This window comes from Hylobates moloch, unplaced genomic scaffold, assembly GCF_009828535.3.
Source record: "Hylobates moloch isolate HMO894 unplaced genomic scaffold, HMol_V3 SCAFFOLD_3, whole genome shotgun sequence".
NCBI classification, from domain to species: Eukaryota; Metazoa; Chordata; class Mammalia; order Primates; family Hylobatidae; genus Hylobates; species Hylobates moloch.
Window position 1 is genome coordinate 58,529,102 of NW_026652278.1, and position 15,967 is coordinate 58,545,068.

Genomic DNA, 15,967 nt, shown 5'->3' on the forward strand with positions numbered 1-15,967 from the left:
AACCAAATCCAGGCTGAAACTTGGTTCCAAAAGTGCTAATAATACAACCACAGAATTAAAACACTAAGATTTGGAAGGTTCCTTTGATTTCACCTAGATTCACCTACTCTAACTCCCTCTAACTGACTGGGGGAAATGAAATGATAAGGTCTATAGTAAACGAAATGGTATTCACACTTAACAAAATAAAACCCCAGGGAAAAGCTCCAACAACTCCACTATTAAACTGGGATTTGCTATGAAATAAATACTGTAAACAAAGAACAAAACCTAACAATACAAAAAAAACTAGGTCCTTTGAAGAAACAAGAAAAATCAAGTGGAAAGACAAGAGTATATCTATATAGACTTCAAAACATGAAATAATGTTTACACTAAATGAACTATCATCTCATTTTGGTGGACCTAATAGAACTATTCTAATTCCCTAAGTATTACAAATCCATGCACAACAAATCACTGCTCATTAACACAAGCTCTTGTTCTCTCCAATGGAAATAATAGCTCTACATTTTATTTTTGAAAAACAGTAACAAGTCTGAAATAAAACAGTATTAACTTTTTACTCCATTAGAAAAAATTTAAACTGGTTCACTCATCCTTTCTTTCCATGCAATTACTGTATTATTTTAAAACATCTGAGTAAAAAGAAATCTATAATATATACATTTAATTCAACCTAAAATCTGAATATACAAATGAAGGCCGGGTGTGGTGGCTCACGCTTGTAATCCCAGCACTTTGGGAGGCCAAGGCGAGCAGACCACTTGAGGTCAGGAGTTCGAGACCAGTCTGGCCAACAGTGTGAAACCCTGTCTCTATTAAAAACACAAAAATTAGCTGGGCGTGGTGGTGTGTGCCTGTCATCCCAGCTGCTCTGGAGGCTGAGGCAGGAGCACTGCTTGAACCCAGGAGGTGGAGGTTGCAGTGAACCAAGAACGCGCCACTGCATTCCAGCCTGGGTGAAAGAGTGAGACTCCATCTCGGAAAAAAATATATATATATAGATATATATATACATACACACACACACACACACACACACACAAACTTTTGTGAGCTTTACTTATACCTGAAAAAATTAACTGGTAATTTCAACAATCTTAAAAATATTTAGCTTAATACTTTTGATGAGTTTCTTCACATAATTAAAATCTAAGTCAACTGGAAAATGTTTTCCTAATTAAATGTATTTGTATTTAAATCGCAATAATGGAAAACTGAAATTTATAAATAAAATCATTCAATTATTGACAATCTAAAAAAATTTCCCCTTAAAAAAAGAACTATTATGCTAAACTGATAGGTATACATAAACACTAATCTCATTTAATTATATTAATTTACCCAATTCTTAACCTTTAGCGTTGAAGACAATTTATACTAATATTTAACCAATTATTTTCTAATAATGATTATTTAGAATGTCAGATACTTTATTTTGTTTATTCTGTAATCCTTGCAACAGAACACTGCCTGGCTCATAGTAGATTCTCAGTATATATTGTTAATTGAATAAATAAATCATTTATCCTATAAGCAAAATCGACTGACCACATTCATTGGGTTCTTTGCACAACTAGAAGTTAGATGAAATGATATTTAAAGAACATTGTTTAAAGAATGTCTGAATATCAATAAAGTTTAATTAACCGTTAATTTTAAAAAGTAATCTAAAATTTCTTACCTGGTAGGGCTGAAAGGCACTATCTTCAGTTAAAAAATCCAGTTGCTTATCTACAAGGAATTCTACTGCAGTGACTGAACTGGGTATACTTCTATCAACCAGAGGTTTGAAAGTCTGCCAAGAAAAAAAAATTTCTAATGATAATTTTCTGGGTAGTATCCTGAAATTATGAAGGAACACACATCAATACAATGTATCAATGTCACTATCACTACAGAGTCTCAGGATGCCTAATATTAATTTTCATATTATAAACTAATGCTTTTATCTATACTATAAGGTATTTGTGTTTATTTAAAAGGAACAAACTAGATCTACATGTGATAAGGACATATTTGAGTATACTAAGTCCCAACTGTTTACTTTTAACAAGGGATGTAATAAAATATGCATGTGTGTAAAAATGTCTGCTTAAAAAGAGCAATTGCTTTTGAAACAGTAAACTGGGTTGGAGAGCATATTTACCCCCGCCTTTTTTAACTGTATTATTTCTTATTAAAGAGAGTAGTTATTACTTCAATGTACACTTTTTGTCTAGCTCATTCATATTAAGCAGGAGTTTAAATGATCAGGAAGTATCTGGTCTTTCAACTCCACCCCTTGCACTCCCACCCCCGCCCCTGCACCAGGCACAGATAAAAATCCTGCAGCTTTAGTGAGAGAAGCATGGAGGAAGGGAGTAGAGAAAGAGTCGGTAAGAAGTACTACACAAAACTCTACTTTGCAGTCAAGTCCAAATCTCCACTACTTCTTTTAAATAAAGTCAATTCAAGGTCATTTGATTCCTTTAAGAAGATACCTTTAACATATGAGATTTAACTCGTATCTTGGGTAGGAGTGACAGGGACAGAGCCAGGGGAGGAAGAGGAAGGAAACAGGGATACAATGTATAAATTTCTTTATGACTATCACACTCACTTTCAAAGTAGATGAAGATTAAATAAAATACAAGTGTCTTATATTCATGGTACTGTTCTAAAAACTTGAAAATGAAAACAAAATTCCACCATTTTAAAAACACGGCAGCTTTACTATAAAAAAATTTTTTAACTGGAAAAAAGTTTGGAAAATGGAATTAATAATCAACTCAGTTTCTAAGTTACCTATATCACATGGAGAAATCTTTCTAGCTACGGGGTAATTTGTGTTAATATTTCCACACAAAACAAAGCTTTTGGCATAGACAGTACAAATTACCAGGCATTTCAAAATCACTGTTTCCCCTTTCTCTTATTCTGTCTTTAAAAATATATAACATCTTGTTAATAACAATAAACATACTCCAGGGAAAAACTTCAAGATGTTTGGTTTGGAGTGGCTTTTAAGGAGTTAATTTCTATATTTAAGAAATTCCTAAGAGGAATTTCAGGTTGACTCACTGCAATATGTAACAATGTTTCAAAGTTAAAAATTTAATATTAAATTTAAGCAAGTCTTATTTCTACACTATCTACATCATGAAGTTACAAATAATATTTTTTCTTAATTAAAAAACAGGAAAAAATTCTCGTACATTCTCACTTATTTTCAATATTTAAGATTAGAAAATCTAGTCACAGTAACATCCTCTCTCCCATATCCTAGGCTAACCTTTTAAGCACTGTATTATTTATCAAAATTATTTTTATTTGGGTGAGAAATCACACTTTCAAAACAGAAAATCCTCACACTATTTAGCTGTTTCCTTCTACTGTTATCATTTAACACTTTTCAATTACATAAAATCCTATAGGATTTCATAAAATCCTATTTATTATTTTACTTAACAAGTGACAAAAAGTTTGTAAGAAATTCAAGAGCATTCATTTTATTTAGGCTTTCAAAGTGTCCACCACTACGTGACCAACTGACATGAAATATGTAACATAAACAGGGATATTCGGCTGATCCCTACTGTAAAAATGTTTTTCCATACTATATCTCTGTCAGTTTAGTTTTTAAGTAAACTAGAAAACACTGGCATCTTCTCAAGAGGACTTTTAATCCTTGAACATTATCAAATGATCTATTTCTTTTCAAACAGTACCATGTCAGGTCAACCCATGAAGGTTCACAAAAAGGTCCACAAAAGGTATTATCTAAGTGGCTAAAGATACAATTCAATTAAGTAGGATTTGAAAAAGAAGTAAAGTTCTCCTTCTGGAGTGCCTCTTTCTTACGCAAATAATACAGGTGGCTTGCATTTCCTATGAGACCTAGTCATTTTATAATATGAAAAACATTCTTCTGAAGAGAGCTCTTCTTTTCAAGGTAGGTCAGAGTTCTAAAGGTAAATTTCAACAAGGCGACCTATGATTTAAATTACTCTAAGTTAATTTGAAAAGATTTCTAAGCTAAAAAAAATTCTCACATTTTAAGATGTCTCACTGAAAGCCAAGTAAAATTTGGCTACCAGAAATGTAAGAAAACTAGCTGACAATGATCAAATTTGAATACTCTTACAAGGACATGAGTACTTATAATCATTTACAAGTGGAAGTCCAAAGTATATCATGCTTCTTAAACAGCAAATAAAAAGTGCTGATAGATACTTTCATAGTATTTGTTAAAAGAAATGTTTCAATATTTATAATGAGCAACAGTGAGTATGTGTGACTGCTCTACTTTAAGGAAAAATGAAAGGCAAACAACATATGAAGTGATATTAAAATACACCCCGGTTTTTTTAACTGGCAAAACAACCATGTAAGTACTGTTAATTTTTGTATTAGTATAGTATATTTCAAAGTAACATTATAAGTTTAAAAATAATAAAAAACATATTTAAATAAAAACAAATGGGTCCTACAGCTGGTATGATGAATTCGTAGTAAATAGTCCATGGGTCTAGGTGCACTGGAATGTAAAGAAACTAGAACTCATGCATAACTAATTCAACACTCTAAAGATATATCATTCTATGAGTAACTTCCACAGCCTAAAGGGAAGCAATGAGCTAACATGTGATGAAAGTCACAGTAGAATATGGCCCTAATCACAAAAGTCTATTATTCAAATGCTCTAAAAAGCCTTTGAAAACCAAAATGAAAATTACTAACACTAAATGTTCAGTTGAAAAAAAAATGCTTTTTCAATTTTATTAATGGAGTGAGTGTTTTTTAAGGTCATTTATCACTGTTAAACATACTTTAAAAATAGTCTACGGCCAAAATAAATATAGTTGAGAGCCTGCATTTCTAGTAGGGCCTACCAAACTATAGGAAGAATGCTTAGAACAACTGTATCCTGTTTGGGGCTCCATGCTGCACCACATTCCATTCACATGAGGAAGAGGCGAACAGATGAGCCCTCCTCGAAAAACATTTTTAAAATAAATCAGCTACAGCTCTTAAACACAACTCAGCTGCTCAAACAAACGATGTTAAAGCTCACCATTTCACATTTAACAGGAAATTTAAGAAGCTTATGTCTGCAGTCTTAGTTTCTAACAATCTCCGGTTAACAGTTAACAATCCCAAGTTAAAAAAAAAAAAAAAAACAGGCTTATTAACTGCAAAAATACTAATATAAATCTCACCAAAGGTAAATACTAAAGCAGAAAACAACCTAAGCAACATTTTAGAAGTTAAGATTTAGTCTACCAAAAAAAAAAAAAAAAAAAAAAGGACTGGAGTGACTTGAAAGAACAAAGTCCAAATTCCCACCCAAGCAGGTCTATTGAAAAACACGATACTGTTAGAAAACAAGTTGGGGGTGGGGAAGGGAATAACCAAAAAAAACCTTACAAAACAAAAACCCCCACTTCCCTTGAAACACTAGTCTGAAAACCCTAATTTGAAGCACTTCTGCCATAATACTTTAAACAATTAAACCCTAGTTTTTTAATTAACATTTACAGTTATTAAATTACTACGAACACAATAAACCTTTTTAAACAAATGAAAGTTAAAAATTCTTAAAACTAAAAACATTGAGGCCAGATCTTTTATAAAAGGCAGTGACCTTAATTTCTCAGGCTGAGAAGAAAAACCAAATGTAAATTAAGACAAAAGAAAAAGGAAGCAGAAAAATACAAACCGTACTTTGTTCTTGAGAATTTTAAAGTATCTTTAAATCTCAGAAATCCACAACAAGGCTTTAAAGGTCAGTAAGTATTTGCTGAAATTTCCATTGTGTTCTGGAAGAGTATCTAGTGTAAATACTTCTTTAGTCTTCAAAAATCACAGGCAAATGGCTCTCAAACCAAGCATTTCTGAGCTCACTTGCAGCGGCGTCATTGTATAGGAAGAAAAGCCAAGACCACAGAACGAAGCAGGAGCTGTAACCTAACAAGTCTCCGACGAGCAAATGACGATTTTCTGTCTGCTCTGGCTCAGCCCTGGCAGTGATGAGGATTACAACTCGCTCTTTGTCATCAGCACTGTGGTGTTAACGACTAAGAAATCCTGCAGCTGAAGCACTACTGCATCCTCCGATCTGGGTCAGGATAATTTCTCTCGAGGTCGCTTACATAACCAGTAAGATACTCCAAATAAAGAGAACAGCCATCCATCAGCTGGAGAAAGCCTTTCCCACTGTACTCTGTCTGCGTGGAAACACAGTGCAGTAGCTTCCAACAGTGCAGACACCCAAATGAGAACGAGTACTTGGCTTAGGGCACACTGAGAGAAGGGAAGAGGCGGTGCTCTGTAAACTGTAACTAATCCCCCGTCACAGGTGCTGATGGAGTCACTTCCAGCACGAGTCACATTACTGGTGATTACTCATTTGGCTGCGGCCATAGAGACTGGCTCATAATTTTAACAACAGACAAAGACAGACTAGTGGCGAGACTGAAAGCTCAAGTTTACTGTCTCCTTCATAAAGCAAATGCAAATACTAAGTTTTTGCTTTCCAGATTTACCAAGGTGAGAAAGTGCAGAAAAGAAATAACATGTGACTATCTCTCAAGTTGGCAAAAATAAAGCATCAAATATACTTTGTATGTTTTTGGGCACAATTTATTAGTATAACCATTTTGCCTTAAAAATATTAAAAACTTCAAAATAAATCAATTTAAAATATTTTTAGACAATCTCAACAATTTCATAGGCATTTTACTAAAAAAAAAACTGGTAATATTTATTTTGGTAGATTTGAAAATATTCCTCAATCATTTTCACTCATTACAAAAAACAATTTTACTTAGATAGTTCTAAGATACTTACAATTTGAAAGCATAAAATGTATTTCTCAGATGTGTTATATAATATAGTCTCTTAACATCTATCGAAATTCTAGAGTTCTGCTGTCTGATGTTGTCCAATATGGTAGTTACTAACCATATGTGGCAACTGAGCACCTGAAATGTAGTTAATCTGAATTGAGATGTGTAATGTACAAAATACACACTGAATATAAAAAATAATTAAGATGTATCTCATGAATAATTTTATTTTGATATGCTAATATTTTGACATATTGGGTTAAATAAAATACTGTAAAATTAATATACCTATGTTAAAATTTTGATGTAAAGACTCAATTTAAAATCACACATGTAGCTCACATTTTATTTCTACTGGACATGAATACTCTAATAGTAAGTTCTCTATTTTTTTGGAGGACGTAGTCTTGCTGTTGTTACCCAGGCTGGAGCGCAGTGGCACGCTCTCAACTCACTGCAACCTCCGCCTCCTGGGTTCAAGCGATTCTCCTCCCTCAGCCTCCCAAGTAGCTGGCATTACAGGGATGCACCACCACACCCAGTTAATTTTTATATTTTTAGTAGAGACAGGGTCTCACCATGTTGGCCAGGCTGGTCGCAAAAACTCCTAACCTCAGGCTATCCACCCACCTCGGCCTCCCAAAGTACTGGGGTTACAGGTGTGAGCCACTGTGTCCAGCCTCTTTTTTTTTTTTTTTTTTTTTTTTTGAGACAGGATTTTGCTCTGTTGCCCAGGCTGGAGTGCAGTGGCGTGATCTTGGCTCACTGCAATCTCTGGCTCCTGGGCTCAAGCGATCCTCCAACCTCAGCCTGCCGTGTAGATGAGACTACAGGTGGGCATCACCATGCCTGGCTAACTCTTTGTATTTTTTTGTAGAGACAGGGTTTCACCATGTTGCCCAGAATGGTCTGGAACTCCTGAACTTAAGCGATCCACCCACCTCGGTTTCCTAAAGTGCTGGGATTTCAGGCATGAGTCACCCTGCCAGGCCTTACAGTAATTTCTCGTTTCATAGTGGAGACTTATGTGATGATATGAGACTGACTCTGGTTACTCAATAAATCAAAGAGCAGAGATTGAATGGAATATAAATTTGTGGCTCTATGTAAAACATCAGGTTATGTCTATTAATTTGTCAGTATAATTAAATTTTAACCTTTAGAGCACCCAGTGAAAATTTGCAAGTTTCTGACTTGGAGCAGGAAAGCTGGCCATATACTTAGTCAACCATGCTTCTGTATTACAATTTAATTGAAATGGTTTCAGTTTTAATATAGAAATTACATGATGAAATAGAGGAATTATATATGGTAACATGCACTGAAACTTTAAAAATACACTTGTAGGTGCAAGAAAATATTTAACCTATTTTAAAAAGACGTATGTAAATAGTCTTTTTCTTTTTTTTCTTTTTTGAGACAGAATCTCACTGTTGCCCAGGCTGGAGTGCAGTGGCACGATCTCGGCTCACTGCAACCTCTGCCCCCATGGGGATTCAAGGAATTCTCCTGCCTGCCTCAGCCTCCAGAGTAGCTGGGACTATAAGCGCGCGTGCCTGGCTAATTTTTGTATTTTCAGTAGAGACAGGGGTGTCATCAGGTTGGCTAGGCTGGTTTCGGATCCCTGGCCTCAAGTGATCCACCCGTCTCAGCCTCTCAAAGTGCTGGGATTACAGACGTGAGCCACCACGTCCAGATGTAAACAGTCTTTTATTATAAATGTATCCCTATGGAGAAATCTCAATTTCAGTAAATCTAAAAATTCATGCTAATTAAAAAAAAATTTTTTTTGACATAGAGTTTCGCTCTTGTTGCCCAGGCTGGAGTGCAATGGTGCGATCTTGGCTCACTGCAACCACTGCCTCCTGGGTTCAAGCGAATCTCCTGCCTCAAGCCTCCTGTGTAGCTGGGATTACATGCATGCACCACAACACTGGGCTAATTTTGTATTCATACTGATGTTTTTTAAATACCACATACATAATCCCTTTAAATCTACTCCAGAAGTATCAATTTCATTTCACAGAAATTATCAGGTTAGCTACTGAAAAGAGGCCAGGATCAGTGGCGGGTGGATCACTTGAGGTCAAGAGTTTGAGACCAGCCTGGCCATCACGGCAAACCCCGTTTGTACTAAAAATACAAAAATTAGCCAGGGCATGGTGGCGTACCTGTAGTCTCAGCTACTCTGGAGGCTGAGGCAGGAGAATTGTTTGAACCTGGGAGACGGAGGCTGCAGTGAGCCAAGATCATACCACCGCACTCCAGCCTGGGTGACAGAGCAAGATTCTGTCTCGAAAGAAAAAGAAAAAGAAAAAGAAAAAAGAAAAGAAAAACTACTGAAAAGATATTTTCAATTTAGTATATGATGAACTCACACTTATAAAAAGAATGAAAAAGAGATGGGCAATGATTAGCCTAAGACTGTAAAATATGGCTTTATTTTATACAACATATTGTGTAGAACATACATGATACAAAAAGGTAACTTTATTTTTTTGAGATGGAGTTTTGCTCTTTTTTGCCCAGGCTGGAGTGCAATGGCTCCAGCAACCTCGGCTCACTGCAACCTCTGCCTCCCAGGTTCAAGCAATTCTCCTGCCTCAGCCTCCCAAGTAGCTAGGATTACAGGTGCATGCCACTACGCCCAGCTAATTTTGTATTTTTAGTAGAGACAGGGTTTCACCATGTTGACCAGGCTGGTCTCAAACTCCTGACCTCAGGTGATCCACCCATCTCGGCCTCCCAAAGTTGCTGGGATTACATGCGTGAGCCACCGCTCCCAGCCAAGGTAACTTTAGAACGAAGTGTTTTTAATAATGTTGTCAAGTGGATATTAAATCGCATATAACCATCCTAATAATCCATTCATAATTAATCAGACATAAAATAAAAAGAATCTATGTAAATAAAAGAACTCACAATGTCATGTTACCAAACCAAAAAAAGCAAATGCTTAATACAGCTTAATATAACAAACTATCAAATTTTAAGTACTTTATCTGTACATTTCCCCAATTTATTGTACATTAGAAAATTTCACAGGATTTATCTCATAATCTTGCATAAACTAAAGTTTGTATACATTATGACACAGACTTAAAAATAGCTGTTTTTGCTTCTCAAGTACTTCAGTCCCTTACAGAATCATATAGCACACAGAAGTACATGTAGCTAAACCATACAATTGCCTCAAAAGTCATACATTCTTAGTAACACAAATGTACTAATTTTTAGTAAAATTAATGTAATTAACAATACTGAAAAACCATTCATTTTTAAAAAGTATTTCACACTACATCATGGTTGAATTAAAATAAGACTAGCTTCTCCACTACTATAAATACTATAGAATCAATTCTTGATGCAAAGGATGCAGAGTTACAACTAGTTGGTAATAATGAATGCCTTTTAAATATTTAAAATGGGCTTGACATACATATATTTAGAGATTGGGTCTCACTCTGTTGTCCAGGTCAGAGTGCAGTGGAGCTATCAGCTCACTGCAGCCTCAGACTCCTGGGCTCAAGCCATCCTCCTGCCTCAGTCTCCTGAGCAGCTGGGACTACAAGTAAGTGCCACCACGTCTGGCTAATATAAATATATTAATGTGACTGGCCTGGTATTAATTGGTCTGGTACTCTGGTAAATTTTTAACACAAACAAAAATAATGAAGTAATGACATAGAGAACCCACTTGGTATCAAGCATAAATTGCTAGGTTTTACTTCAAGTCTCCTTAATGCACTCCTGTTCTTACAACTCATTAGGGAATGGTAGATCCTACCTTTCACACATTTTAGTCCTTTAAATTGATTGTTCTTACGGCTTATACCTTCTTTACTAGACTGAGGTAAAAAGGTGAAAAGTTAGTTAATTTTTCTTTCTGCTGGGAGGTGGGGAGGGGAGTAAAAGGCCTTTTTTGGCTGCTAAACCAGGCTAGGGGAAGAGGAAACTACTCCAGTTACTGCCCAGAAATACACATCTCTAACTTCCTTCCTTTTTAGTTGGTTTCTAGGTTACAAGCTGAATAAATCAACAGAGGTCAGAAAGTAAACAGAGGCTAAAAGGAAGGCAACACTGTCTGCCTACCCAAAGAAAATCTACTCCTTCCAGTAATGTAAGAATCTTATATTTACAATTTTAAGAGTTAAAATAAAGAAGGATTTTGGTTCCATTTATCTTGGGCCATGAAAAGAATACACCTCTCATCTTTATACATGTGGAAGCCTAAACAAACCACTGGATTTTAAAAAATTATACAGACTCAAAAACAAAAAACCAAAAAACTCTTATAAGTTCAATGATCTAGCAGTATAAATATTTTTAAAGACATATGGGTAGGAAAAAAAGATGAACAACAATAGTAAGAGGAATTCAACTTGACTGGCCTTACAAGAAAGCTGACTATAATTCATTAAAGTATTTTTCAATATGCCACACTGTAAAATCTATGAAAATACATAAAAATGTAACTCCTACATCATTGTAATGTCCAAAGGATTAAGTTTTTAACAGTAGGTCACACACAGTGGTTCATGCCTGTAATCCCAGCACTCTGGGAGGCGGAGGCAGGTGGATCACTTGAGCCCACGAGTTTAGATCAGCCTGGGCAACATGGTGAAACCCTGTCTCTACAAAGAATAAATAAAAATAGCCAGGTGTGGTGGCATGCACCTGCGGTACCAGCTACTCGGGAGGCTGAGGTGGGAGGATCACTTCAGCCCACGAGCCAGAGGTTGCAGGGAGCTGAGACTGTGCCACTGCACTCCAGTCTGGGTGACACAGACTCAGTCTCAAAAAAAAAAAGTTTTTAACATTAGTAACTCCATGGAGATCTTCTATGCAATGCAAAACTTGTGTATCACAGTTTCAAACCTTCAATAGTCTATGATTTCTACAAGGATTTCTAGTAGATATGGACCTTATCTTAAGACTTTTTTAACTCTCCTATCTCCAGCAAACATTGTAGCACATTCATTCAATCAACAGGTATAAAAAGGCTTCTATGTGCAAGGCACCATGCTTTGGGCCAGGGTATGCAATAGTGAGGAAAAGACAACCAAATTCTTACCCTAGCAGAGTATTCAGTCTTTTATAAGAGAACAGAATACAATAATCATACAAATTAGGCAGCAATCATACAAGCAGACATAGTGGCATGTCCCTGGAATCCCAGCTACTTAGAAGGTAAGCTGAGAGGATGGCTTGAGCCCAGGGAGTAGGAGACCAGCCTGGGCAACATAGCAAGACCCTGTCTCTAAAAATATAGGTATTTTTAAAAAAGAAATACAAAATTTAGTCCTATTACTTTAATGTTAGAAATACTCTCATTTTTACAAATAAAAAAATGGACACTCAAGAGTTTAAGTGACTTTGTTTGTCAAAAATCTTGTTTATAGAAGTGCTAGGACCAGAACATGGATTTCCTAATTCACAGCTGAATGATTTTTACATCATAAGATGGTGTGAAAGGATTGTATTTATTTTCATGCTGGTTGGCATGGGTGGCAGAGAGCAAAGTGTTTTGCCATCTGCTGAATTAAACTTTAAACTTCGAACGCTGAATGGAGAAAAATGAAGCCTGTCTAGAAGAAACTGCAAAGTCACAAAGTACAAAGGAAAAGAAGTATGACATAAGTTTATATATTTTTAATTTGCTTTACTGACATATGTCACCTTTCACAAAGGAGAAATAAGCAGGATTAGGAGGAAAAAATCAATTCAACATGAAGGGTTTTTAAAGCTAGTTCAGAAAAAGAACATTGGGAAAGATGATAAAACACCAATATTTGGAAAAAAAGAAAAGCTTATTTAATTACTTTTATTTCTGTCAAGAAGAAGTGATTTTACTATGGAAAATATAAACTAGAGATTAAAAAAATAAACTAAAGATTAAATGATATGTAGAGGATCCTTTTTGTTTCCAAAAATAGTTTTCTTAACAATTATATTTAAGAAAATCTGTAAAATAAATGCATGAAAAAGATCCCATATTCTTATCCTTAGTGAACCCAGCCAAGACTTTCAGCACTTTCAGCCTTTTTTTTCCTCACAACCATATTAGTTATCAACATTCAGGATACACGCAAATTTTAAGTTGCTCATTTTATTTAGTAATCTTCTCATGTTCTTACATTGCCATCATTTTAACTACTTAAAAAATAGGCATGAGTTTATTAAAGCATTGGTTTTATTATTCATTCTCTTAATGTTGAATGCTTAAGCTGCTTGCAATTTTGTATTATAAACAAGACTATGAACATCTTCATGCTTTTAGTAATTAAAAATCATAGATTAAGTTATATGATAGAATACTAAATTGGTAGGTACAAGCTCAGAGCCATTAACTGTCAGTCTTTGAAAAAATTCATGGCATTGCCAAGACATTAGAGACAGGCAGTTGAGGCCGGGCGCGGTGGCTCATACCTGTAATCCCAGCACTTTGGGAGGCCGAGGCAGGCGGATCACAAGGTCAGGAGACGGAGACCATCCTGGCTAACACGGTGAAACCCCGTCTCTACTAAAAATACAAAAAATTAGCTGGGCGGGGTGGCAGGTGCCTGTAGTCCCAGCTACTCGGGAGGCTGAAGCAGGAGAATGGTGTGAACCTGAGAGGCAGAGCTTGCGGTGAGCCGAGATCGCGCCACTGCACTCCAGCCTGGGCGACAGAGCCAGATTCTGTCTCAAAAAAAAAAAAAAAGGCCAGCCTGGCCAACATGGTGAAACCCCAACTCTACCAAAAATACAAAAATTAGATGGGCATGGTGGCAGGTGCCTGTGATCCCAGCTACTCCGGAGGCTGAGGTGGGCATGGGGATTACAGGTGCCCACCACCACTACGCCCCAGCTCATCTTTGTATTTTCAGTAGGGACAAGGTTTCGCCATATTGGCCAGGGTGGTCTCCTGACCTCAGGTGATCTACCCTCCTCAACCTCCCAGTGCTGGGATTACAGGCTTGAGCCATGGCACCCTGCCAGGAAACCAATTTTAATTACACATGTAATTAACAGTAGTCCCACAAAATATGAGACTCACTGAAGAGTCAGATATTGAAGCTTATACAGTATCTGAAGCTATGGAAGGAATAGAAGCTTGGGGCTTTTTTGTTTTTTTTTTGAGACGGAGTCTTGCTCTGTCGCCCAGGCTGGAGTGCAGTGGCGCGATCTCGGCTCAATGCAAGCTCCGCCTCCTGGGTTCATGCCATTCTCCTGCCTCAGCCTCCAGAGTAGCTGGGACTACAGGCACCCGCCACCACGCACGGCTAAGTTTTTGTATTTTTAGTAGAGACAGGGTTTCACCATGTTAGCCAGGACTGTCTCGATCTCCTGACCTCGTGATCCGCCCGCCTTGGCCTCTCAAAAGTGCTGGAATTACAAGCGTGAGCCACCGTGCCTGGCCAAAATAGTATTCTCTATTTTTTTATTTTTTATTTATTTATTTTTTTTAATCAGTGTTCACTAGGTTGGCCTCGAATGTGTAGCCTCGCCTCCCCGAGTGCCAGGGCATCCAGCCTGAGCCACTGCAGCTCCCAGAAGCTTGGGGCTTTTAAGGGTTGGTGTCTACGCAAGTTATACAAAATGGAGTGAGAGGAGAAAATACATGATGAACAAAGATAGTCTTGTTATGCGGACTAAAGTCTCTCAGGTAATAACAGTTGTCTGCAGCAGCCCTTTCCCTGATACAGGTAACTTTTACTAAAGTAGATTTCCTTTAATAGATGCGTAAATTTCTCTTACAAAAGGGCAGCTTTTCAGAATTACTCCTGTGTCTGCAGATTCTCAGAATAACTAGCTCAAAACACGGCAAAAAAAGATATTTTGGGGATGGTATATTCTGGTCTCTTACCAGAATATTTTGCGTGGGGTATCTTGAGCCAACAATGGATAATCAGTATAATGAAAATTTTTAAAATACAAATTGACCAAGTAAGAGCAAAATATATTCATTGAGAGTAATTTGCATTTCATTTTATATATTTTTTTAATTTTTTGAGACAGAGTCTTGCTCTGTCTCCCAGGCTGGAATGCAATCATGTGATCTTGGCTCACTGCAACCTCCGCCTCTTGGGTTCAAGCTATTCTCATGCCTCAGCTCTCGAGTAGCTGGGATTACAGGTGCGCACTACCACGCCTGTCTAACTTTTGTATTTTTAGGAGAGATGGGGTTTCGCCATGTTGGCCAGGCTGGTCTCCAACTACCTCAGGTTATCTGCCCACCTCGACCTCCCAAAGTGCTGGGATTACAGGCATTAGCCACTGCACCCAGCCTGCATTTTAATAAAAACAAAAGTTATTAGGTTAATAAGATTTGAAACTAAGATTTAAGGAACTTGACTTAAAACTTTTATCAAGACAACCTACAATAGGTAAATCAATGAAATACAGGCTGGATGATAATTACATATCTGCAATGGGTTAAAGAGTACTGATTAATAGGCCAGGCACAGTAGCTCACAGCTGTAATCCCAGCACTTTGGGAAGTCGAGGTAGGGAGTTTGAGACCAGCCTTACCAACATGGTAAAACCCTGTCTCTACTAAAAATACAACAATTAAAAGAGAATAATAATAATAATAAAAAAATTGGCCGGGTGTGGTAGCGCATGCCTGTAGTCCTAGCTACTTGGGAGGCTGAGGCAGGAGAATTGCTTGAACCCAGGAGGCAAAGGCTGCAGTGAGCTGAGATTACGCCACTGCACTCTGGCCTGGGCGACAGACAAGACTCCGTCTCCAAAAAAATAAAAAAGCAAACAAACAAAAAAAGAGTAATGATTAATAGTACTGTTGCCGAGTGTGTAATCCCAGCACCTTTGGGAGGCCGAGGTTGGGAGTTCAAGACCAGCCTGACCAACATGGAGAAATCCTGTCTCTACTAAAAATACAAAATTAGTCAGGCATGGTGACACATGCCTGTAATCTCAGCTACTTGGGAAGCTGAGGCAGGCGAATCGCTTGAACCCAGGAGGCAGAGGTTGCGGTGAGCTGATATTGCGCCACTGCACTCCAGCCTGGACAACAAGAGCAAAACTCGATCTCAAAAAAAAAAAAAAAGTACTGTTATTAACCTGTGATATATTATTCATTCATTTCTGGTCTTATATACTCATTATCGCTTGAAAGCTATCTCTATTTT

General features: G+C 37.0%; 1 protein-coding gene across 2 annotated transcripts in view; it reads right to left on the reverse strand.

Annotated features, from left to right (window-relative positions):
* JMJD1C (jumonji domain containing 1C) overlaps positions 1-15,967 on the reverse strand; it is a 345,065-nt gene that overhangs the window by 82,077 nt on the left and 247,021 nt on the right. For both annotated transcript variants that reach the window (XM_058436284.1, XM_058436283.1), the window contains exon 3: positions 1,688-1,801. Coding sequence is in view for 1 of the 2 variants with exons in the window: in XM_058436283.1 (XP_058292266.1) it covers positions 1,688-1,801 (114 nt within the window). In the remaining variant the exon portion in view is untranslated. The remainder of the gene's footprint in view (positions 1-1,687; positions 1,802-15,967) is intronic.